Here is a 26,543-nt window from a genome sequence, read left to right on the forward strand (position 1 = left end):
AGGTATAGGCCTAAAGTGCTAGATCAATCCTGCCTTCTTGCTGAGATAGATTAGTATTATTTTGTTAATGCATTGCCTTTTGTATATAGTGTTGGTCGTGCTAAGAAAAATCTGCCGGCTCGGTGGTTCTGCCGGCTCGGTGGTGGAATACGTTACTAGATATTAAAAATATTTCTTAAAAATCTAATATCTTATAGAAATTTGCTTTTACCTAAACTCTCTCTACTTTAATTTTTATTTAAAAAGTATAAAAAATTATTATAAGGTTATAACCTTAAAAAAGAGTTAAAAAAAATGCAATTTCCTATATAAATTTGAAAAAATAAGGGTTTAAAGGGATATAATAAACTTTCACACTTTTAAAATAAATGTTTAAATAAAAAAAGGTATAGTAAATGCAAATATCTATAAGATGTTAAATTTTTAAAAAATAATTTTAATATTTAGTAGTAGAAAATTGTAAGAGGCCAGCCTGACCGGAACGTATAATTATCTAATCGACAGTGTCACCGGTAAGTAGAAGGTAAGTCGAAGGTAAGTAGAAGGTAGAATGAGTTTTCACGTATTGAAGGACAAATGCTTCTGACCACTTCTATTCAGAGACTAATCGCTGGTTCTTCTCTAGAGGGGAACCAGCTTCCTATATGTTCCTTCCGAGACGCTAGTAAAACCCTTCGCCCCTAACCTGTCTGACTGTGTCTTTTGGAACATAGACGGGACATAGATGAAACCTCCTACCGTCTCATCGGATATGTACCTCCCGGGGGATTCCGTTACAAAAATATATATTATATATTTTAGATTTTAGTAAAGAATTAATAGGATTTCTAAAAGAGTTATAGGTTTTCAATTTTAAAAAAGGGTATAATAGCTGGATTTTGCATATAATACGGGCTTAAAGTAATTTTTATAGCTTTAGAATTAATTATGTGGTTATTATATAGTAATTTAGCAAGGCGAGTTGTCTGAAAAAGGCGCTCGCACGGAGACTTTTGACGAGGGACTGTAGGATCGGCATCGCAAAGCGCCGACCCGACTTCAGAGATCACAACCGAAAGCAGAAAACCCCGTTTTGTCGAGCAACTTACATGACTTATTAGTGATTCTATTCTAGTTTTTAAACGCTAACATCATGGAGCCACAAATCATTCAGAGCCCAGTTCGTTTTATGCCAGACCCCATCTGGTCAAACCTGACTTAATCTCTGATATCAAGAAACCGTTTCCATTTTACTGCCCTTGTGGCCAGCAGCCGCTATGTCCTCATACATCTTGAAGAAGTCCGCCATCGCCTGTGCACCGTTCTCGCTCAAAAACATGTCCTTGTTCCTGACCGTCTCCTCTGCCTTGACTTGCGCCCGCGCTAGCATGGCCTCCTCAAACTCGCGCATCCGCGGCTCCAGCGCGGCCTGCCACGCCGCGGCGTCCGCGGCCTCGGGCACTGCCGCCAGCACGTGTGCCAGATCCAGCGAGTCCCAGAGCGCCAGGTTGACGCCCTCACCGGCCCACGGCGTCATCAGGTGGGCCGCGTCGCCGATCAGCGTCGCGCCCGTTCGGTGCTCCCAGCGGTGGCCGACGGGGAGCATGTAGTACGGCTTGATGTCAGCCTCGCAGCCGGGGTTGTCCTTGGTCTCCTCGTCGCACGCCGTGGCGAGCAGGTCCTGGAGCGCGGGCGCCCACTTGCGGAACAGCTTGTCGTCGCCCAAGAGCGTCGTCTTAACCTCGGCGGCCGTCTTGCCCTTCAGCCCGGCGGCCGCGGCCCAGTGCTCGTGCGGCGTGCTCACAGCCGCGTACACTTGGATCGAATCCTGCGGGCCACGCTGGGTCATGATTGCGTTGCCGCCGCCGAGAGCGCAGAGCGTGCCCGAGCCGCTGAGCTCGACTAGGTGCGGGTACTTGGTCGAGACGTGCCTCACCGTCGCCGTCACGTACTGCGCGCCGCTGTAGAAGGGCTGAGCGTCCGATAGCAGCTTGCGGATCCGGGACCACGCGCCGTCGGCGCCGACGACGAAGTCATACGCCGCGGCACCGTTTACGCCGAGGTCAAATGTGATCTCGGTCGCTCCTGTGGTCGCGTTGTGGTCGCTCCGGACGGTCGTGATCTTGTGGTTCCACTTGATAGTGTCTGAGGGAACGTTCTGGATAAGCAAATTGGTGAGTGCGTTTCGCGCAATTTCTGGGCGGGACGCGAGCTCGCCCTCGTCGGTGTGCAACACAACGCCATCGGGGTTGATGACGCGCATCGACTCAGAGCAATCTCCCACGGCCGCCTGGAAGCCGTTCCACAAGCCGCATTCACGCATCGCCGTCAGCCCGGACTCCTCGTGTAGGTCTAGCATGCCGGACGGTTTGGCGAGCTCCTCCTGCGTGGATTTGGCTCGCAACTCGTAAATGGTGGCGCGGATGCCGCGCTGATGTAGCAGCTGGCCAAGCGCCAGGCCCGAGGGGCCGCCGCCGACGATGGCAATTCGAGGTTGGAAGATAGGCATATTGCGCGTGGGAGGAAGGTTTATTTTTTGACCTCTATGTGAAAGGGCGCGGGTCGTGAGTGGGGGTGTGGTTTTTGTGTCTGGTGCTTGTTGGTTCTATGTCTGAAAATGGCTTGCTTTGAAAGGTTGTGATGGACGCCATTGATTGTCGACGGTAAGAGGCATCGCGACATTATAAACTCATAGCGACTCGGGTTGTAGTAAACCCCGACCGGACCCTAAATTCGGCGGCAAGCCTACCGGATTCACACTGGCCGCCCGCCGCCGATCGGGGTTTCGGGCGTTCGAAGCACTCTTTTCTGCTTTCGGTCCCGAGCCTGCGCATTCTAATTAAAGCTGATGGACGCGGCCAGAAATGGGATTAAAACAGGCGGCAGTCAACATGTAGACATTATCATACCAACCGATGTCCTGGAGCGAGTCGAATTCGTCGGTGATGCGTGGAATGGCCGCTGTAATAATATTTCGATCCTACTGGCGTGTAAGCTCGACATGTAAGTCTGGAGTTATACGGCGAAACTTACCAATGCGATAAGAAAAATCGACAGATACATGCCAATGATAACCGCCCACTTGAGGGACTTTGGCTGGAAATTCTTTTCGGCATCTTCATATTCGTCGACTGTCTCGACTGGCAGAGCCCGCTCGGCTGGGGCACCTCTTTGGCAGAGTGGACAGAAGCCGTGGAAGACATTATCAATCCAGGAAGAACGAGTGCTGTTTCAGATTGAGGTTTGTCTTACCACGTAGTGTTGAGCAGCTGCGAATTCAATCTCATAAATATACCCTGATTCAGGAGAGATATGAAGTTTAAGTTCGCCAAATGCTCCCGGGATCTCGATATCGGCATGGTCTAAAATTTACCTTAGAAGCTTACCTCAGCAAGCTCAGACGTGATTCTGTTGGTGCGGATTTTCAATCGGTCCGCAAGCTGACTAACTACGTTTGTGCGAAACCACCAGAATCACGTCTGAGCCACATTCACAACGTTTATTACGTTTTCCGACAATATCCGCATTGCGGAGGTTGCGGATATTAAAATAACTCAACACTAGTATTTTATATCCTTTTCTAAAGTTTATTAATTATATAACAGAACCTAGGCTTTTAGGCTATATAATTTTTATTACTTAGGTATTCTTAGGTCTCGTGCTTATTTTCCCTAAAAAAAACGCATTATTAAGGATTGTAGAACTCTATATAATTTTATTAAACGCTAGCTAATATATATAAAACCTATATAGATCTATAATAGCTACCCTAAAGAACCTATTATAGCCTAGCGGATATATAGGGTCCGCGTTATTGTATAATATACCTACTAAAACCTTATTATATGCCAACTACTAAATTCTATTATATAGAGAGGTAGAAGCTATATAAGATTAATAAGGCTATTTTGTTTATATATCTGTATTACGGATATATGGAGTACCTTAGGTAGTTATTGTTTAGGTAGGCTGTATAGAGGCTCCGCGTATAAAAGCTCCGCACGAAGCTTTGTACGAAGCTCTGCACGAAGCTTTGCACGAAACTCCGCACAAAGCTCTGCGTACGGGCGCTCGGTACGAAGCTCTGCACGAAGCTCTGCACGAAGCTCTGCGTACGGAGACTCTGCACGAAGTTCTGCACGAAGCCCTACACGAAGCTTTGCACGAAGCTCTGCACAAAGCTTTCATATAGAACCTCCGTAGTAGAGCCGTCGTACGCAGAACCGTCGTACGCAGAACCGCCGTACGCAGAACCGTCGTACGCAGAGCCGTCGTGCAGAGCCTCCGTATACGGATTCGTGCAGAGCCTCCGTACGCAGAGCTTTGTGCGGAGCTTTGTGCGGAGCTTCGTGCAGAGCTTCGTGCAGAGCTTCGTGCAGAGCTTCGTGCAGAGCTTCGTGCAGAGCTTCGTGCAGAGCTTCGTGCAGAGCTTCGTGCAGAGCTTAGTGGAGAGCTTAGTGCAGAGCTTCGAGCAGAGCTTCGAGCAGAGCTTCGAGCAGAGCTTCGAGCAGAGCTTCGAGTAGAGCTTCGAGCAGAGCTTCGTGCAAAGCTTCGTGCAGAGCCCCGTGCAGAGCCTCGTGCAGAGCCTAAGTCGGCGAATCGCCCGTTCGGCGGCGCTTTCTGCTTGATATCGCGGGGGCTAATAGGGTAGATATATTCATCAATTATAGAGCTGCTTCTGCGGATTAATTTAACGGTATTTCTAAGATAATAGCTGTTGTGGGGGTGTAGATTAATTTCGTTAAAAAGGGTGACTGCTCTATATATAAAACAAGTCGCGTCGCTTAATAAAGTCTGTAAAAGTCTCTCAGACCATACGGAGGTCGCTAATATCTAAATTTGCACCTTCCTAATTAGGAAAATTGACTTACCGCCCTCTGACCGCCCCAAAATAGAACCAGCAGAATTCATCTGTACCCTTAACTCCTTTATTACACCGACACTAGCGCCACTAAAATCGCATAATCATATAAATAATAACCTATAACTCTTCCTAAGCTTTAAGATTATTAAACTAACTATAGTCTTCTATGAGATTATAACTAGGGCCCAGGCCCTGGCTATAAAGGCTATAGAAGCTACCTTAAATTAAATTAAAAATATTACAAAAATTAAGCGTCGATCCCTTTAGTATTTAATTAAAAAAGCCCTTAATCGCAGCTAGAATCCTACTGTAAATCCCCTTATAATTAACGGCTATATTATTAACACTCCTTATCCTAGCAGAAAAACTAAATGTATACGCGAATTTAAGCAGCGAATCCTTAAGAAGGTTACCTCCGATTAATATAGTAGAGAGAAGTCCTACGCCTATATTGCTGCCAAATGCAGCTACTCCACCTAAATAATCTGGCGAGTCCTTTAACGTTATAAATATTGTAAGACTAAGCCTATATAAAAGCCTAGCATTATATAAGCCATAAAGGAAGCTTACTATTAGTTCGCTTTATAGTATTAAAATTAGATAATTAAGGATTAGAAGGCTGTAATTTGGAGCAATAAAACGGGTGTTATTTTAGGCTATAAAAGAGGTGGATATAAGCTCTAGCGTTTAGCTAAAGAAAAAGTTAATAAATAGTCTATCTAACCTCGCTAGTAAAAGGCCTCTAAGTTTATATTCTAGGGCTGCTTTTTATATAATTAGAAAGGTCCTTACTATATTTAGAAGGAGACTAAAGTAAAAAAGAAGGCTGTTACGAACCTTATATCGGCAGTAGTAGAACTACTAAGGAGAGAGATAAACGGACTAGTGGTAGAAGTACGGGAGGTACTGGAACTAGTCGAAATATAAGACGAGGGGTAGCTAAGTTATGTGGTTAATTACATTATAAGTTCGGAACGTGGGAACGTAGGAATATGGGAACGCGATATACTGACGTACTAATATACTAACGTACTTAGTACATTTCTTAGGCGCAGTATTATATATTTAAAGGACTACAGTCCCTACCTAGATAGTTCTCTTCTTTATAGTAAATCTTAGAATATAATTAGAGTTAATCTATTAGGTAACTACTCTACTAGTTATTATTACGTTATTAACTTCTTATTTACTTATATATCTAGCCTATTAATAAGTCTACTGTAGTATTTCCTACCAGGCTTTGTTATATATTCACTACTAAGGTTATAGTATTAATAAAGTTAAATAATATACTACTAAAAGCAGCAGTTATAATAGCGTTAACGGCAGCAACTATATTGGGATTAGGTAATAACACTAGTATAATAAATACTAACTCTTAGCTAGTTACTATTAGATAGCTATAGAAATAGTTAATTAATTAATAGATAATAATAGAATACTTAAAGAAAGGATTAATGGGATTAGAGTAGCTAAGATTAAGTTACTATTTATTAAGTAATTTTTAGGGAAGAAGTTAAAGCTTAAAGGATTCCTTATATAAATACACTTTAAGGTTATATAGGAAGGAGTAAAGCTAGCAATACCTATAGATTAAGTCGCTTACGCAGGATTATTCTTAATAGGAAGGGCACTTAAGTGGTTAAAACCTTACCTAATAGAGGTATAGGAAAATAGCATAGCAACTATTAACTAAGAGGTATAATATATATTTATAAGTTAGAACGGGTTCGCGGAATACCTAACGTAAATATTTAGAGACCTAGAGGTAACTACTATAGTAAAGAGAAAGCTTTAAAACCTAATATAGAGAACTTTAGTAATTAAATATATAATATAGTTTTAAATATTAGCTATATAGGTTAAATGGAATAATAAGGCGCTTATAGCACAGTATAAGTAAGGACTTAAAGTAAAAGTATAAGGTAAGGATGTGGATAGGGAGTCCAATAATAGAATAATAGGTATATTATATAGACAGAGACGAATCCTTAAGGGAAAAGGAGGAGTCTGTATATAAGGTAGGAAGGGTTTTCTCTAAGTATGTATAGAGCACGTGCCTTACGGGCGAGTCACCCCTAGGTTGCCCTAGGGTCGCCTATACCTTACGGCTATATAACTATCTACTTAGGTTTTACCTACTAAATATATTATATAATTAGGGAGTATAGAACTAGGTTTAAGGAAACGGATAACTTTTATAGCACTATTATTAGTAGTTAGTATATATCTAGTATTTTACTACCTATTATTATTCTCTAACCTATTATAGAAGCCTACTCCAACCTCTTAGGCGGCTAGAACCAGATATCTAGAAAATAGCAATTTAAAATCTAGCTGCGGCTTTAGCCTATAGTTATTAAATATACTATAGGCCTAATGCTAAATTAATTAACTATAGAAATTATTAAGGACCTATATAAAGATGACCTTAATAACCTTATAGCGTATCTAAGCAATAATATAAGAGAGAGGTTCCTTATAAGCCTTAGCGATAACGAAACTAACGTAATTGTTGGCTTAGGCTATTTATTAGTAAGCTGGGCTATACTATTTAATCTACTAAGTCTGTCTTAAAGGGAGAGCTTTAGAGTAGGCTAGACTAGTTTACTAAGTCTGTCCTAAATAGAGAGCTTTAAAGTAGGCTAGACTAGTCCGCTAAGTCTGTCTTAAAGGGAAAGCTCTAGAGTAAGCTAGAAAATCTAGGGCCCTACTACTACTATAATATTTGCTAATTTAACTTTTGGAACTAGCTAAGTTTATTAGATTTAGTAAAATATATATCCTCTACCCTAGTATATTACTTTATCCTAAATATAGGAACTAGCGAGCCTAGGCCAGAAGATTTAAATCTAATAAGTTATTTATATAATTTAAGTAGTACTATAGCCTTATAGAGGATAGCTATGGCTAGTATAGTAATGGGAAAGCAATATTAAATTTAATTAAGAATAAGGAGTAGTATATAAAGTTTATAATATATACTTTAGACTCTAGTATAGAGGAGCTAGTAAAGTTTTTAGTAGGAGATTAGGTATAGAACTTTCTATACTCTCCTATAGGATAACTACGGCTTCTTTATTATATATGTTAGCTCTTAATTTACCTTTCTTTCGGCCTATATCTGCTACTCTTAGTAGCTACTTTTTAACTATATATATATGCTATGCTAGTAAAGCTAAATACTTATAGTATATTATTGTCGTAGGGAGAGTAGAAAAGGTCTTATGCTTTTAGAATATATTATAACATAGTTGGGATATTATATTAAATTATCTAAAATATATATAATAGATTATATAAGGAAGTGTATATAATTTGCCTTACTAGCCTTATAAATAGCTTTAAAGTAGCCTTTATTTATTATCTAAAATATACTATTTGTATAAAAGAGGTAGATAGCTCTAAATATAATTATAGTTGCAGGTTGCGTATAGGTTGCGCGTAGGTTATACGTAGGTTGCGCGCAGGCTACGTGTTAAAAAAACACAATATAGGCTAGTCGGTTAAGTTGCCAAATGCCTTAACTGCGCGCCAATTGGGTCAACCACTAACCATTAAGGCCATTGGTAGGGTACTATATTTTGCCGATAGATAGAAGATAACCTTTAGGTATAGTATAAAATTTTAGTATACTAAGAAATATTGCGATATTATCCGAATATCGGCAATATTAGCAATACCGATATTTTATTAGTTTGTATTGGATAAGATTTTATCGGTGCTAGCACTAGGATACCTCCCTACTGTATGTACGGCCCTACTTAATGCATATTAAAATCTAAAATTACTAAAAATTTAACTCTATTATATACAATTAAAATAGACCCAATTGACGCCGCTTTTACTACATTGGAACTACAAGATCCTCCTAATTACACTTAGACAGCTAAAGAATTTAATATTATTTATTCTATGCTTTCGCGAGGTTATTGGCAGATTACTTGCGCTAGAGAGGATGCGACGGAAATAAAATCTCTTCCATTAATATAGCAGGAGAGGGCTCTTCTTAGGTATATTAATCTTCTTACTAAACATAGCCTACCTCCTACTACTTAAATAGTGCAAAATTTTGCCTTTAAGATCTTAAGAATAACGCCTAGAAAGAACTAGGTTTTATAGTTTATTAAGTGCTATAAGAATAAGATAAAATTAAGCTATTTAGCCCTGACTAATATAGCCCGTAAAAGAGCTGATAATCTATATTAATATAAGCTCTTTTATAAGTTATTAAAGGAGAAAATTAAGAAGTATAAGATTAAGGTATATAATATGTACAATATAGATAAAAAGGGCTTTCTTATTAGCGTACTTAATAAGGGCAAGAGAATCTATACTAAGTTGGAAGTAGTTTAAGGTAAACTTCTTAGCGCTAGTTAAGATAGTAATAGAGAGTGGATTATAGTAATTAGAAGTATTTACGCTAACGGAATAAGCCTCCCTTTAGGCCTAATTTATTAAGCTATTTTTAGCAACCTCTAGGACCTCTAGCTTTAAGATATTAACCCTAAACAACACTAAGTTTTCTTTTTATTTACTATAATAGGCCGTCGAAAACGGACTCTGCACCTATACGTGGTGACGGCTACGAACCTAGGTCTTTGAAGTTCAGACTCAGAGCCAACGCAGAGACGTTATATAGCGTGCAATAGGACCTAGTGGTCGTGGTTGTGAGCGTTATAGGCGGTAGTAAAAAATTTTTAGATAGTGAGATCTCGAAAACCACTACTGTGGCCCTCTACAATTTAGCTACGCTATTCTCCTATTAAGGCACCTATACAATCCAACGTGGATATACGGCATTTAATAGCATCCCCCGACCCCTAATAGAAAGCATTAATAACCTCTTATATTAACGAACAAGCGATTGCGAGCGAATAAGCAGACGAATAAGCAAATATACGGCCCCTTCTAACCCCTAGGGCAATCGCCCACGGAGCATGCGGTTATTTGCCGTTTTTTTTCTACTAAATACTACCTAGCAGCCTGGATTGCGACCCACGGTTTTCCCTATCTTCTTTTAACGGAGTAGTAACCCTTAGAAAGGGCCTAGCTGGGGCCTAAGTATAAAAGATACCCAAATACATAATATCCCGCTCGCTTATTAGTATTATAGTAGTTAGAACGGATAAATCCCCCTTACGCCTTTAATAGGCCCTAGGGGGGGGAAGGCATAGCGTATATAGTAATAGTTAGATAAGAAATAGCATATAGGGGATGGCTAAGATACGGGAAATAGCAGTACAGCAATTAATTAGCAAGGCCTAGCTGGGACGTAGTAAACCCTAGCTAGGGTAAGCTAGAGAAGGAAGTAGTGGTTTCTAAGGAGTTCGAACATCCAAGGAGGACAGGACGTAGCCGTAGACCCGTAGGGCCGCCGCTACGGACAGATATGGCAAATCAGGGTTTTTCATCCTACTGAGGTGGCTCATAGGGTTTTTCCTCCCCCCCAGCAGCAAGGGTTTTTTCCCGTCAATATTACTTTTCCCTTATATACGGAGTAGTCTGCGTGGGGCTAGATAGCATCCGTATCAGACGTTAATTAAAGAAGAATTATTATTATTTACTATAATAGGTTAAATAAATAAAAAATGGAATTCTTATAGCTACTACCCTCTTTAATATAGAAATAAAGAAGAAGCTAAAAATAGAAGATTCTAGAAGCTCTTAATATTAGATGGCTATAGATCTTATATTAATATATACTTCCTTAATTAGTGTTATAAGTATAGGATATTAGTAGCTGCATTTCCGCCTTATTTAACCTACTAACTATAACCTCTTAATATTAGTATCTTCTCCCCTCTTAGTATATATTACAGCTAAGAACTTAATAATCTTATCTATAAGAGCTAGGGCCTCTCGTCTATTATAAAACGCGATTTCTTCTATTTATTTTAGGCTGTTTATAATAGGGCTTTTACTAAGAATAATATACTTAGTAGGTAGATAAATACTGGGCTTAATCCGCTTAATCTAGAGGTTATTTTTAGCGCTATTAAGACCTAACAAAAGTAAGATAAAATAGCCTCTTGGCCTTTATTAAAAGACTTAAACACTTTAGCCCTTTTAGTAAGCGACTAGAGAAAGGTACGCAGGCTTCTATAAGACGTATTTAATAAGGTTATAGAGCTATAGGCCAAAAGACTGGAAAATACGGTTCTCAAGCTTACCGCTAATATTGCTCTCCTTTATTTAGAAAATAAGGGCCTCTAAAAGGTATTTAGCAATAAGAAGAAGAAGAGAACTTATAGCAAGCCTCTATTTAATAAACTACGTGCAGAAACTAACTGCAAGGCTATATTCTTTTATCGATTAGTAGTCCGTACACTAATTATAAGAAAAGAATAAGAACTTTATATTAAAATAAGGTTATAGGGCTAAAACTCTATATATTGCTTATCTTCTATATAGGTAGTTAAAGAGATTTTAAGGAACTTTAACTGACGGTTAAAGTGATTTAATTGGTTAGATTCCTGCCAAGAGATTTCTCCCACAAGTCTTATCACGTAATATTATTGCAGGCTTATTTTCCAATACCCTCCCTTAAGCTTAATTAATGATACTGCTATATACACTGTATATAGGGGTATATAGTTGCTTAATAAGGGTTACTAAAGCTTCTCTATAGTAGAATAAGTGTCTAATAAGGAGTTACGCCCTCCCAAATATCTAGAGACAGCGCCTACTCTGTAAAATATCTCTTAAAATTTTTAGCAGTACCTCCCTATAGGTTTTTTACATTGCCTATAGAGCTCTAAAGGCCCTATAGCCTTACCCTATATCTTTCCTAAAGTATATCTATCCTTCTTACTAGTATAAGCCCTCCTTAATGTCGTGGCCGTTAGATTTAGGTGGTAGGTTTAAGTAGTAGGTTAGTAGATTAAGGTTAAGTTCTATCGCTTATTTTAAGGCCTTAAGGCCTTATTTAGCGCACTCTAAGGATCTACTAATTATACACTGATTTCCTATTAAGGCCTAGTGTAGTTAATTAAGTTTCTGTACCATTTAAAGGTATTTAAGGAAGGCGTAGAACTAAGGACCCGCAAAAGGCTTAGTAAGGCTATTAGCCGCCATATTAATTAAAGTAACGTATATAAGGTTAATCCTATTACCGTTTATCTTATCTCTTATATAGTAAAACTAGATATTAATGTGCTTTATTTAATTATGCTAAACTAGATTTTTAGCCAACACTTTTACAGCTTAGTTATTGGTTTTAATTAAGATCCTAGCAAACTATTTACTCTAGTCTAGTATACCTAGTTTAGTAAGTAAAAGTTAAATCCATATAGCCTCTTTTACTGCAGCCATTAGAGCCGTGTACTTTAATTAATATATTAATAGTAAAACAGTAGCCTATAGCTTTAATTTCTATAAAATTGGTCCTCTATTTAATATAAATATAAAGTCCAATATAGAGCGTCTTGTAGTTTTATCTTATCCCTAGTAGGCATTACTAAAGCTAATTAGTATAAGGTCTAGGTTGTTATCACCTCCGTAAATAATTTCTCTATTAAGTAAACCGGCCAGGTATTAAAGAATAAGTCTTACGGCCGTTATATAGGTAGAGGTAAAATTATAAGCGAAACGGCTTACTGTTAATACCGCAACGGCAATATCTAGCCTTGTTTCTGTTATAGAAAACATAACTAAATTAACTATACTCTAGTATCTTCTAACATTATCCTTACTAGTAATTTCTTAATTAGCTATAAGCTTAATTAAGTACTTAATAGGTACTAGTAAGGCATTAGCCTTTTATAATCTAAAATATTTAAGAGCTTTAATAAGGTAGGCTTGCTATAAGAGTGTAATCTTATTCTTTATTTAATCTTTTATAACTATTATATCTAAGTAAAAGCTTATTGGCCTAAGATCTATTATTTAAATGGCTACTTTAAGCTCTAATTTTACCTAATTAACTACCGCTATATCTTTATAGATAATCTTAGTATTATTAATACAGGTAGAAATAATTAAATCTTTTTATCCTTTACTAGTAGTGAATATACTATAATCCGCGTATAGATGGTAAAGTCTAAGTTTTTCTAGTAGAAACTTTAAGAGCGTTTTATACTAGATTTAAGGTAGCTATTTTAATTTATAGAGGCCCTTCTTAAGGCGGCAGACTTTACTGGCTTCTTTATAGCCTTTTAGCATAATAATATAGAGTTCTTAATCAATTGGTCTATAGAGAAAGGTAGTTTTAATATCTATCTATTTAATTTTAAGGTTGTAGTAGGCAGTAATTACAAATAGAGCTCTAAAAGCTATAGGTTTTACTACTATAGTAAAGGTCTAGTCATAATCAACACCATACTGCTATAAATATCCCTTAATAACCCATCTAGCTTTATAGCAGAGGACCTCGCCATTTTTTCCCTTTTTAACTTTAAATATCTATTTACTAGCGAGAGGCTTATAAGAAGGTTTAAGGGGGGTAAGGTTAATAAGTTCCTACATTTAGTTCTTAATTAGAGACCCTACTTCCTATTACGGCACTAGCCTAGCGCGTTGCTATAACACGCGTTATTGTGGCTCGGCTAAGCATAGGACAAGAGCACAGACCTAACCCCTAAGCGACACGTATATATATCTTGCCTTACCTCCTATATAAATCTTTACACGACATCAATTATACATAGTTACCTCGTACCTCGTACCTTAACAATCGGCACGTACTATCACACTTCCTCTATTATTACTTTTATCCATTCTTCGCTATTTAGGCCGTTAATTACTTAGTTATACATATAAGGCTTATCTTTTTTAATTAAGGTAGTAGATATATAAGAGTATGCTTAAAAAAAACTGCATAGTAGAGCAAACGCAACATCAAATTTTCTAAGTCCTTTATATAAATATTTTAGTATATACTTAGTAGTTTACATTATAGAGTCAAGTTTACACGAATATTATAATTATTTAAGGCATTAAGTGTAATTCTTGTGAATTTACGTACCTAATATTATGTCTAGTAGTACGTGTTGAAATATTTACGTAAAGGACTTAGAAATTTTAATATTGCATTTGCCCCACTATACAGTTTTTTTAAGCATACTCTTATGTTTTAAAATTAAGTAAGCCAGTATAGTAAATATGGCCAGCTAGTAGAGCTATAGGATTAACCGCGTCGCGGTTATTTAAATAAGGGTTTCAAAGTATAGATTGTAAAGGAAAGATAGATAGAAGGGCTATTATTTTATCGCCTATTTCGTCATCCTAGTTACTTGGTAGCTTATTAATATTATTAGCCTAACGTGTCTTACCAGTCAGTGGGACACCCCAGTTAGTGGGACACCCCACCAACACCAACACACGTTTTTGTACGATTACTCAACCACAATAAAATTAATTCGATTGAAATCTAGTCTATAGATTCTCTAATTTATAGTACATTAACGCCTGTTATGGCCTTATATATAGCATTTTGAACACATTAGTGGTGCTCGCTGTCGCACTTAGCTAGCATAGTTCTGATTAGCCTCCTACTCAGCACTTTCCAAGCTTTGAACTAGAAGCTGGCCTTGCTTAGCCTATAGAACACCTCCTTGCGTAATATACCTTTGGCGTTGCTACTACTTCTGCTTTTGACGTTAATTTGCTATACAAAGCTCTAAATTCTCCTTTGTAAGCATAATTGCTAAATGCATAGCTATCTGGCATCCTTTAATGAGTTAATTAACTGCTTAACTGGTAGGGCTCTGTAACTGGCGCTAAAGGAGGTTTTATATAAGCCTTACCTGCTGCTCTAGCTAAGTAGTAGTATGGGGCGTTTCTAATATCCATAGAGGTGCTGCTCCGTTGGCTGTGCCTAGCGGAGAAGGCGTCTTAGTAACTATAAGCGATAATAGGACGCGCTTAGAATTGTACGGTACTAGGCCTATAGTAAGAAATCCACTTTTAATGTTCTAATCTGTAAAGATGGATAGCCGTACCTTTGTATATATTGCGAGGAAGTCTTCTTTATTAATATGGTAGATTCCTTAGCAGGTAAGTTCTTAAACCTCCTGCCTATATAAGCGCTTTAGAGGGGAGAAGCAGCCTACGTCAAGCGGTTAGAGAAGATGCGATGTATACGCAGGCATATAGAGCGTAATAATCTTATTTACTATATAATACTAATTAAATTCTAGCGTCGCGTGGCTGTTATGGCTGTTAAGGATAAGTAGATGGTAGACTCCCTTTGTACGAGACTTTGTATATATATTAAAGTGCTTAATCTATTTATACCCTAGCTTATCTGTTGTCTAGCTATTATTACTAACGGCGAGTACCTAGTTAGGAGGTAGGCCCTAATACTAGCCTAATTAGTGGACCTTTCCTGCAAGGATAATAAAGGGCGGAATTGTCTAGCCAAAAGCGTTAATTCCCTTAATTACCGTTACCTATTCGCGATTACCTAGTTATATAACAACTACTCGGCTAATAGTGTTAGAGCTTGTGACTACTTTTAACGTTGTAGCTACACCCATTATAAATCCAGTCTCGTTAAAGTTGTAGGTATCTTTATTAAGTATACCGTATAACTAACGCGTCTTATTAACGCGGTTAAACCACGCGTTAATCGTGACCGGATTCTTATATTTCGCCCGCTATAAATAGAACTTCTAATTCCACTTTATCTATAACTTTAGCTAGGCGTTAATAAAGCGGGATACCCAGTTTTTGCCGACTAGTTAGGGGGGAGGATTTTAGCCGCGCGCCGCAAGTAAAGCGTCTGCTATTTGTCGTACGTTAATAATCTAGGGGGGAAATCCTCGTTGGTTAAGGTCTAGGATCCACTGAATAAGCGTATGCTCTTCAGAGGGCTGCAGCTTGCGTTTCTGTAGATTAGATGCGCTCTAAGGTATTGCACCGTTAAGGCGACGATAGAGGGTAGATTTTGGGACGTCGTATAAGCCTGCAGTCTTGCGAAGACCTAAATTTTGGTTTTTCTGAAGCGCATTAGCAGCGAGAAGAAGTCTACCTTCTTGCTGGAGTTTTAGAAGCTTCTGTGTTGATGTTATAATTAATTTAGTTGGTGACGCGTGTTGGTGTTGGTGGGGTGTCCCACTGACTGGGGTGTCCCACTGACTGGTAAGACACGTTATTAGTTAACGTGTTCCACCACCGAGCGCATCACACCACCGGGCGCATCACTTCAAAGAATACCAAAAAGCCTAAATTTCAATCTTAAATATCTTAACCACTACTTAATAATATTTTCTAAAAATTTAAATATAGGCTCTAATATGCCTATTTTAGTGCCTATTATAATATAAAAATATATAGTCTAGTAGTTGTTAAGATATTTCAAAATATCTCTATTTTTAGCCCCTAGACTCTATATTATAATAACAATTAAGTTATATACTTTAATATTATAATATACACTTTAATATATATATAAAAGCCTATATTTAAAATTTTAGAAAATATTATTAAGTAGTGGTTGAGATATTTAAGATTGAAATTTAGGCTTTTTGGTGTTCTTTGAAGTGATGCGCCCGGTGGTGTGATGCGCTCGGTGGTGGAACACGTTAAGGCTTTAGTCTATACCTATAAGACTTATAAGGAAGGCAGTAAGGTTACTTAGTAGGTCAATTCTTAACGTCTAGCGGCCTAATTAAGTAGTAGTAGTAAGGTTTTTAGGCAGAGACTTAAGTCTATAGGGTAAGCTATCGTGACCTTCCTTTTAATTAATTCTTTGTTATCTTTTTTTAATAGAGGCTTTAGCTAAGGAGTAGTAGTGTCTTCCCTCCCTTACTTATTAGACGAGTTAATAGATTCTTCTGTAAATATAGTAGTAGTCTTTAAACTAATATCACCTTTATAAATTTTAATATCTTTAAGCCGCTTAATCTTCTATTTATCTAGTAGCCAAACATAATATATTATCTTGCCGTTATAGCTAATTAGAATACCCTTCTTTGCTTATAGAGCAAATCTAGCTAATTTTACGCGATCTTTTTTGGCTATAAGGGAGTAGATAGTAGATCTTAAAGCCCTTAGGTAATATACTAAAGGAGGTTTGCCCTTAAGCCTTTTATAAGGTAATATACTATTAAAAGCTCTTATAGAGCGTCTATTTTTAATATATATAGCTATAAGGAGTATATCGGGCCATATAAAATCTAGTATATTACCAGTAAGGATTATTAAGCAGGTAATCTTAGTAGAGGTTCGCTGCAAGCGCTCTACTACTTTGTTCTCTTCCTAAGCGTATAAGGCGGCAGGTTTAAATTCTATACCTAAATTATCTATTTAAGTGGTTGCTTTCTTACTATAAAGCTCTACTTTATAATTAGTACGAATTCTAGTAATTTTAAGGTTGAATTTGGTATAGATTTAATTATAGTATCTCTATAAAGTACTAAGCCACTTATCCTTTATATAGATAGTATAAACGGTAGTAAACCTTATATAGTCGTTAGTAAAAGATATATAGTATCTTTTGCCTTTAAAGCCAATAGGGGTAATAGGTCCCACTAGATCTATATAAATAAATTAAAATAGTTATATAGCTTATTCCTAAGGCGTTCTATTATACCTCTTTCTGGCTTTAAACTAAGTGTAGGGATTATAGTATTTATTACTAACATTATTAAACTTAATACTAAGTTTACTTAGGTAGCGTTTAAGGTTACTATAGTTAAGGTAGCCAAATCAGTAATGCCAAATAGGTAGACTTTTATTATTTTTAATTATTTAGAGGATTAATTTTAATAAGTAGTTGTGCTGCCAAATTAGATAGAGTTATTAAACTTTAGGTCCGTATCCTATTACCTTATTATTATATTTAAGTTTATAAGTCTTATTATTAAAGAAAACGCCTATTTCCTTAAGTCGGCTTTTAAATAGTAGGTTTACTAATAAATATAGCATATAGAGAACATTATATATGTAACGGAACCTTATAGCAAGTACTACAATAGGCTCGTTATTAGGCTAGGTATGTAGGTAATGCAAATTAAAGTTAATAATGTAATAATAACTAGGGGAGTAGTCGCCTAATAGATTAACTCTAATTATATTCTAAGAATTACTATAAGGAAAGAACTATTTAGGTAGGGACTAAGGGTCCTTAAATATATAACCGTACTCCTATAAAATCCTTCTTATACGTAATATACGTGTGCTTTATCTGCTTTATTGCAGATTATATAGATTATATAGATTATATAAATTATATTATATAACCTTAGTTACTATTCCTCGTCACATAGTTCTATTGGCTCTATCCTAAACTATACCTAAATTAACCAACTAGCTTCTTCCGACTCCTCTCTAAGTAGTTATAATATTATACTTAAAGCGTCCATAACACTATCTCCCTCCTCTTTATTTTTATTCTTAAAGATTTTAAATATCTCTAAGTCGTTTACTAAAGGTATAATATCCGTCTAATTAATTTAGTTAATATTATTACTTATTATACCTAAAGCAATTTCTTCTTCCTTAACTGTTTATTATACTCGCACTATTACTATAATATTATCTCTTAGTGAGATTATACTATCTCTATATTCTTACTGTTTTTTAAAAGAGGGGTTAGTTTATATTACGTTGGCGAACCTATCTTTATAATAACCGTCCTCTTATTTAAAATGCACTAAAGCGAATATTTATTCGTCCTGTAATATTTACTTTATTTTTAATACTAAATATACGCGATTTATTACTCTTAATAGTTATCTAGTTCCCTAATTAATTTATCTTAGAGTTTTATATTTAATCTACTATTACGCGGCTAGATAATAAACTATTTATTACTCTAGCGGAACTGCGCTAATCCTAGGACGCTAAATGGGAGGCTGCTAATGCTTAGCAACGGGCCCTTAAGTCTTATCTTGCGGCGTCCACTTAGTTAATCCATCTTAAGAAGGTTCGTAAGAAGGTTCGTTTTAAGGAGTAAAAGCTAGTAGAATAGGGTTTATAGGAACTTAGCAATAAAAGAATAGATTCTCCTCTAACTAAGAAGGAAATAGATTTAAGTAGCTTAGCAACTGCTCTTCCTAGGTCCCTCTTAGGTGACTTATTTTTTAGTAATCCTTTTTTATTAATACTACCTAACCTAATCTCTTCTAATACTCCTATACCTTTCCTATAGCGTTTTTTAGATTCTCTAGTAGTTTCTAGGTAGTCTTAGTATAGCCTATTTACTTAACCTTGTACTATATTTTATTATTAATGTCCTTATAACTAATAATCTTTAAAACTTACTATTTATCTTCCTCTTATCCTCTATACGTGTTTGCTTTATAAATTAGTAGCTTAATATTCCCGTATACTAGCTCTAGCATTATAATATACTATATAGGGTAGATCTTTATTTTAGCTAATAGGTTTAACTTAAACGTAACTAGTAAAATTCTTTACTTAATTTTAAAAGGTCCTAGTTTAACATAGTCTAACTTCTTACTTAGTTATTAACTCTTAAAATTTTTATATAGTAGCTATACTTTATTTTCCTCCTTAAGATCTAGTCCCTTAGATCTCTTAGCGTTATAGTACTTTTTTATTCTTTATTATACCGTCTTTACCGTTTCCGTAAGGTTATTATAAAGATTTATTAGTATCTCTATTCTTTACTTAGCTATATTACTTATCTTCTTTACTTAATATAGCGATAATAATATTCTTAGCTTATATCCGTAATTCGCCTTAAATAGTAATATACCTATTTCTTCTTATGGTGTTACATTATATATAAACTATATAACTAGTAATAATAATACCCAATTGTTCTGTATATAATTAATATAGTGTTTTAGATACTACTCTAGTATCTAATTTAGTCTCTTTATTTAACTATCTGTCTGCGGATAATATATAGTAGAAGTTACTGCTCTAACTCCTTATTCCGCTAAAAATACCTCCTAGAATACTGCTATAAATCTTAGATCTCTATCTAATATAATTTTACTTAGTGCTCTATGTCTTATAAATACTTCTTTAATATAAATTCTAGCGACATCTTCTACTAATATTTCTTCTATATATGCTATAAAGTATCCCCACTTTATAAGCTTATCCACTATTACTAAGATTGTATTATAATCTTATCCGGTAATAGGATCTCTTAACTTTAGTAATTTAATAATAAAGTCCTATAATATAACCTCCCATGGTCTTTCTGGTATTTTAATAGGTTATAGCCCTTTATACGGCTTATGCCTTATTAGTTTATTTCTTTAGTAATCTAGATATTCTTTTATAACTTTTCGCGCTAAGCTTTAGATTTCGTTAATAATATACTCCTTTTAGAGTCTTAATACTAAGCCCGTGGCCCTATTATGTCCTTAAGTTATTTCCTTATAGAAATTTTCTATAAATTGCTTTGCTATGCTTCTTAGGATATATGTTACTTCTTAACTCTTATATATATCCATCTGTAGATCTTCTAGTTATACTTTTAGAATTCTTTATACCTAAAAGCTCTTTAGTAATTTGTAAACTCTATCTAGTTCTTCTTAAGTTACTATAATTTTTAGATAATTGTACCTAATTAGTCCGTCTATATCTTTTTATAGTAAAGCCCCTAATAGCTTCTTATTGCTTTATAGTTTAGCTTTTTAACTTAGGGCGTCTGCTCGTATATTATCTATATCCTTAGTATACTAAATCTTAAAATAGTATTCTATAAGTATCTCTGCCCATTTAACCTATCTTTAGTTAAGTTCCTTTATTATTAGAAATCTTATTAGGTTCTTATAATCTATCTTAACTATAAATAGTTTCTCTATACCTTATAAGAATGCTCTTTATTTCTTTAGTGCTGTAACTATACCTAATAACTCCTTATTATAGATGTTATAGTTTAACTCTAGTAGTGTTATCTTTTAACTATAATATACCACTAGGTGCTATCTATCTTAATATTTCTGCATAAAGTATACTCCTAGTATATAGTCTAATATATCTATTTTTATAACCGTCTTTAGTCCTAGTTAATAGATCTTAAAAACTAGCTCTTAGGTAAATAACTTTTTAACTTTTCTAAAGAGTTCTTACTATTCCTTTCCCTATACCTATAGTTCTTTTTTCTTTATTAACCGCGTAAATAGTTTAATATCCTTTAACTATTATGCTATAAACCTTCTATAGTAATTGCAAAACCCTAAAAATAATTTTAACTGCGTAACGTTCTCTAATTCCTACTAATTTACTATAGCCTTAATTTTCTTTAGATCTATGCTAAGTTGGCTTAGTTTAATAATAAATTTAATAAAATCTGTCTTCCTAGTAAAGAACTCGCATTTTTTAATTACTACTAGCATCTGTTCTTCTTATAGTCTCCTTAAAACCTATTTAATATATTCCCTGTATTCTTCCTTAGTTATTAAGTAGATAATAATATTATTAAGGTATACTATAANAAANTNATNNANNTNNTCNNNTAATATATTNTTAATNCNNTTNNANAANNTTNCTNGTNNNTTNNTNANNCNNAANTNNATNACTAATAGTTTATATAGTCCTTNCTTTAACCTAAAGGNTGCCTTCTATTTATTGCTTTCCTTAATCCTAATCTAATAGTACGCCTATCTTAGATCTATCTTTGTAAAGATTTGCGCGTTACCTATCCTATTTTAGATTTTATTAATTAAGGGTAAAGGATACCTATCCTTCCTAGTAATGCTGTTTAACTATCTATAGTTAATATATAGCCTTAGTTTGCCATTCTTCTTTAGTATAAATAGTACCGGATAACCTACTAATAACTGCAATAGTCTAATATATCCTTTTTATAAGTTTTTTTAGACAAACTCTTTTAATACTCTACCTTTTTCTTTGGTAAGCTTATAGATTGGAAAGAACCTTAGACTTATTTCTAGTTTTAATTTTATCTTATAGTCCTATACTATATACTCTAACAGCTTTTTACTTTCCGGTAACTATAGTTTTTTTACTATACTTATGGTATCTCTTTAGTATATAGCTTAGTCCTTTTTCCGTTTCCTTATAAGTCGCCCTTACTTAGTACTATACTATCTTAGCTTATTATCGCATTTTATATTATTAAGTATTTCTAATATTAACTTAACCTATAACCCAATTAATCTTTAGGTTATATTCCTATAACTAAAGCATTCCTAATACTGCCTTATTATTTCCTAATAGTAATATATTAAAAGACATCTCAATCTATCTCCCTTTAATAGTTATCTAAATAGGTCCTATTTTAAGGTTAATAATGCCTCCTCTATAGGCTATTAGATCTCCTAAAATTGTCACTAATAGGTAAGGGTGCTCCTTTTTCCTGTATAGTAAACCTATTCTTTTAACTGCTACTAGTAAAATATAGTTCCTTATTACTCCACTATCTATTAATGCCTTAAACTGTTAATTTTTACTATTTAACTCGTAAATTTAGGTATCGTCCTTAAATTCCTTTAAGGGTCTAAGGCTCTACTACTAGTTCCCTTTAGTCCTATAGGCCTCTACTTTTCCTAACTATTAGCTACTTAATCCTATTTATACTTAGTCCATCTTTAGCTAATACTTAGTTTACTTTTTATCTTTAATATACTATAGATACGTATTCTCTAGGTATTCCCACCACTATTATTTATTTAGGCATTCTTCTATAAGGAATTTTTCTAGCTAAAGTATTAAGTCTCCTAACTCCTAAACTTCTACTAGATACTAACTATATATATACTTAGCATTTCTATACTTCTATTTTTCTACTAACTAATATATTCTTATAGGGTATTTCTAATACTTATCTTTTAGTGCTTTATGCATATTATATGTATTATCTATATATATAATCCATAATAACGTATAATATGCTTAGTATCTTAGGTTAACTCTTAACTTATTTTCGTCTTTAAGTTTAAACCTCTGTTGTGTTAATCTAAGCGTTATAACTTTATTCGCAGGTACTAAGATATACCTCTTACTTTTCTAGTCCTCTAAGCGCTCCTTTAGATCCTTTAATATTATAATTAAGGCTCCTTTAATATAACTTATAGCCTTCTCCGTAATTAGGTGGTTTTAGATAACTTTTTTATCCAACTATATATAAAAATCTTCCCACTTATTATTATGCCTTTGCCTATACTACTTTTAGTATAGCTACTAGAGTATATATAGTTTATTTATAAGGAAGTATCTTCTTATTACTGTATTATAACAGCCCTTTATATATCGTTTTTTAAACCTAGTTAGAATCCCTAAATCCTCTTTATTTTCCAGTTTAGTAAGTCACTTAGCTCTTAATATGCCTACTCTAGGCCTATTAGTAATTCTTTATATAGGTACTTAATCCCTTATACGGCCTAGTGTACTAGATCTCTTATCTAGTTTCTGTTCTTACTATAAGGTAATTCTTACTCTAAACTCCTCTATGGTTTCTTTCTTTTCGCGTTTTATAAGTAGATCCTTAAAGTCTTCTTGCTTCTTAATCTTTATATTAACTTTTTAATCCTTAGGCTAAATACTGCGTTCTCCTAATAAGTCTTCTAAGTTTATATATCTGTCTCCTAGTCTAATTACTATTTATACCGCAGATTCTCTAATCTTATTAATAGTCCTTATTTATATATTAAAGTCTTAGTTCTATAGGATTCTTAATCCTAAACTCGCTTCTAACTTAAGCTTAGCTCCTGCCTTAGTCTAACTAGGCTTAGGTATTCTCATCTCGTCTTAAGAGTCTTAAATCTCACTTATTTTATCTTAAGAGTCTTATGCCTGTAGGAAACTCTATCCCAAGCTTATTCGTATATCTTTAAACTAAGCTGCTGCTCTACTCTATCGGTTATTGTCCGTTATAGGTCCTTAAGCTTGCCTTATCTTATCTTAAGAATCTTAGTCGTCTTTTATCTTATCTTAAAAATCTTAAGCCTTTGGCCTTTGGCCTTTATTAAGTGCCAAAGTAGTTTACTATCCTACTTCTCTTACGTCTTATAAAATAATAGATATTATATCTAACGGGGTCTTAATCCCTACTAATATTCCCTATTCTATAGTGGAATTATCCTTTATCTCTTTTATAATATCTTTAAGGTCTATATACTCTTAGTAAGCTGCCCTTATTACCTTATCGTTATGGAATATTTCGCCTATATTAAATTTATCGTCTTTAATGTCTAATCTACGAACTGGTTTATTAGTTCCTCTACACTCTATAGATTCTAGCTCTTATGGCTAATAGCTTACGCTATACTTAGCGTTTTTATAAATTTGGTATACGTTATTATAACAAAACGCGAAACTTCTAATTAAACATTCTTTTGTTTCTCGTAGTATACTATTATCCCTCTATATGTATATATCTTCTGCCGCTAATCTAGTTCCCTTTATTATATAGTAACTCTAACTATCTTTATAATCCCTTACAAAATAATCTTATTTCCCGCAATTTATATAAGCTCTATTTTTAAACTACTAACTTTACTATAGAGTCCGCCTAAATATCTTTTGCTGCTAAGATCCCTAGTTTAGCCTCTGTTTTTTAGTCCTATAATTACTAGATCCTTAACCTCTAGGTTTTTATAGTTTCTTACTCTATCTCTTATAGGCTTTTTTAGTACTACTTAGGTCCATTAGCTCTACGCCATACTACAGTTTCTAATTTAGCTTTTATTGTTATGTACTTTACGTCTTATATAACTATAGAACTCTATCCTAACCTCTTTTAGCCTGTTCCCTTTAGTAGATCTAATTGTTAATCTTAATTACTTAATCTATTAAATCCCGTAGGGTGTCCGTATCTTCTATTAGAATAATTACGTTCTGAACTTTAGCCTTAAGTCCTTGCTTATACTGTGTTATAAGCGCCCTATTATTCCACTTAACTTATATTACTAGCGTTTGGAACTGTGTTATATACTTAATTACTAAAGTTTATTACGTAATATCTTAGAGTTTTCTTTCCGCTGTGGTTACTGCCTTTAGGTCTCCAAACATTTATATAAGTCGCTCTATAAACCCTTCCTAGCTTAAGAATATAAACCGCACCTTTTAATTAGTAGTTGTTATTCCGTTTGCCTGTATTTCTATAAGGTAAGGCTTAAACTATTTAAGTGCTCTTCCTAATAGGAATAGTCCTGCATAGGCTATTCGATCCATAGGTATTAGTAGCTTTACCCCTTCCTATATAACTTTAAAGTGCATTTACATAAGGAATCCTTTAAGCTTTAATCTTTCTCCTAAGTACCTCTTAATCGATAATAGCTTAATCCTCGCTGCTCCTATCCCATTAACCCTTTCTTCCATTACTACATTATTAGCTGTTAGCTAGTTAACTATCTTTTATAGCTATCCGACCGTTATAAGTTGCTATAAGTTAGTATCTGCTATACTGGTGTCACCTAACCTTAAAGTAGTTGCCGCCGTCAATGGCGTTATAGTAGCTACTTTTGATGGTATATTGTTCAACTTTTTATATTTAATACTATAACTAGGTAGTGATTATATAACGGAACCTTATAGCAAGTACTACGATAGGCTTATTATTAGGCTAGGTGTATAGGTAATGCAAATTAAAGTTAACAATATAATAACAACTGGGGGAGTAGTTGCCTAATAGATTAACTCTAATTATATTCTAAGAATTACTATAAGAAAGGAACTATCTAGGTAGGGACTAAGGGTCCTTAAATACACAACCGTACTCCTATAAAATCCTTCTTATACGTAATATACGTGTACTCTATCTGCTCTATCGCAGATTATATAGATTGTACAAATTACACAGATCACATTATATAACCTTAGTTACTATTCCTCGTTATATGGTTCTATCGGCTCTATTCTAAACCGTGCCTAAATTAACCAACTAGCTTCTTCCAACTCCTCTCCAAGTAGTCGTAACATTGTACTTAAAGCGTCTGTAACAATATAGAGAACATTATATAGAGTAAGCGTACTTCTATAACTTTTAGTAGGTAGTACGGTTTATATAGAGATAGGTCCTTTACCTACTAATTAAGCTCTATAGGGACCAACTATATCTAATAAGGTGTCGTTATTAACATAGTTAAAGAGAAGTTTATAATTCTTACAGCAGTAAACGGTAGCGGCGGTATTATAGATAAAGTTATACCTACTTAGTTAGGCTTATACTACTGCTGCTATAAGCTCGCGTTATAGATTTACTTTATTTTTAACTTAATTAAGGTGTTTATTTAAGCTAAATAGATGACCTAGCCCTTTACTTTTTCCTTACACAGATTCTATTACCAATTCTCTATAGTGCATTTTCTAGGTTTCTCTTCTAGTAGTCTTTTTTAGAATATATAGTTCTCTTACATTTTACACAGTTAGGGTACTTGTATATTTCTATTAGTGCAATCTTTCTCTTTATAGATGTTCTTTATTTAAACGTACTATAAGGATAGTAAAAGCTTCTTAATTAAGCTCGCTATTAAAGATAATAAGTTCCTTGCCTAAGGCTTATAGGTTAGTATTTTTCTACATCTAATTTATTCGTTAAGTTATTTTAAACTAAGTATAGTTAGTAAAGCTAACTCCGTATAGAAGGGCCGTTTAGGTAAAGATCTTATAGGTAATAGGTTAGTCCATTTTAATAAGGCAATTAAGGTTTAATGTAATATAGGAAACAAATTACTCTATATTCTTAAAATCTTAAACGCGTTTAATAAAGAAGGTAGCTATAATATTAGTAACAGCTGCCGGATTAAGATCCTTAAAGCGTTTTTTTAGGGCTTTCCATTTCTTAAGCGCCTATTTAGCATTTAATATA

General features: G+C 34.8%; 1 protein-coding gene across 1 annotated transcript; it reads right to left on the reverse strand.

The window, feature by feature from the left end:
• Positions 1-1,210: 1,210 nt before the first annotated feature.
• Positions 1,211-2,488, reverse strand: K441DRAFT_541948 (salicylate hydroxylase; the record flags this gene model as incomplete). Its single annotated transcript, XM_067642672.1, has 1 exon — positions 1,211-2,488. One exon carries the CDS (start codon positions 2,486-2,488, stop codon positions 1,211-1,213), a length of 1,278 nt encoding a protein of 425 aa, XP_067508310.1.
• Positions 2,489-26,543: the final 24,055 nt, after the last annotated feature.

Source organism: Cenococcum geophilum (genome assembly GCF_001692895.1).
Source record: "Cenococcum geophilum 1.58 unplaced genomic scaffold K441scaffold_6, whole genome shotgun sequence".
NCBI classification, from domain to species: domain Eukaryota; kingdom Fungi; phylum Ascomycota; class Dothideomycetes; order Gloniales; family Gloniaceae; genus Cenococcum; species Cenococcum geophilum.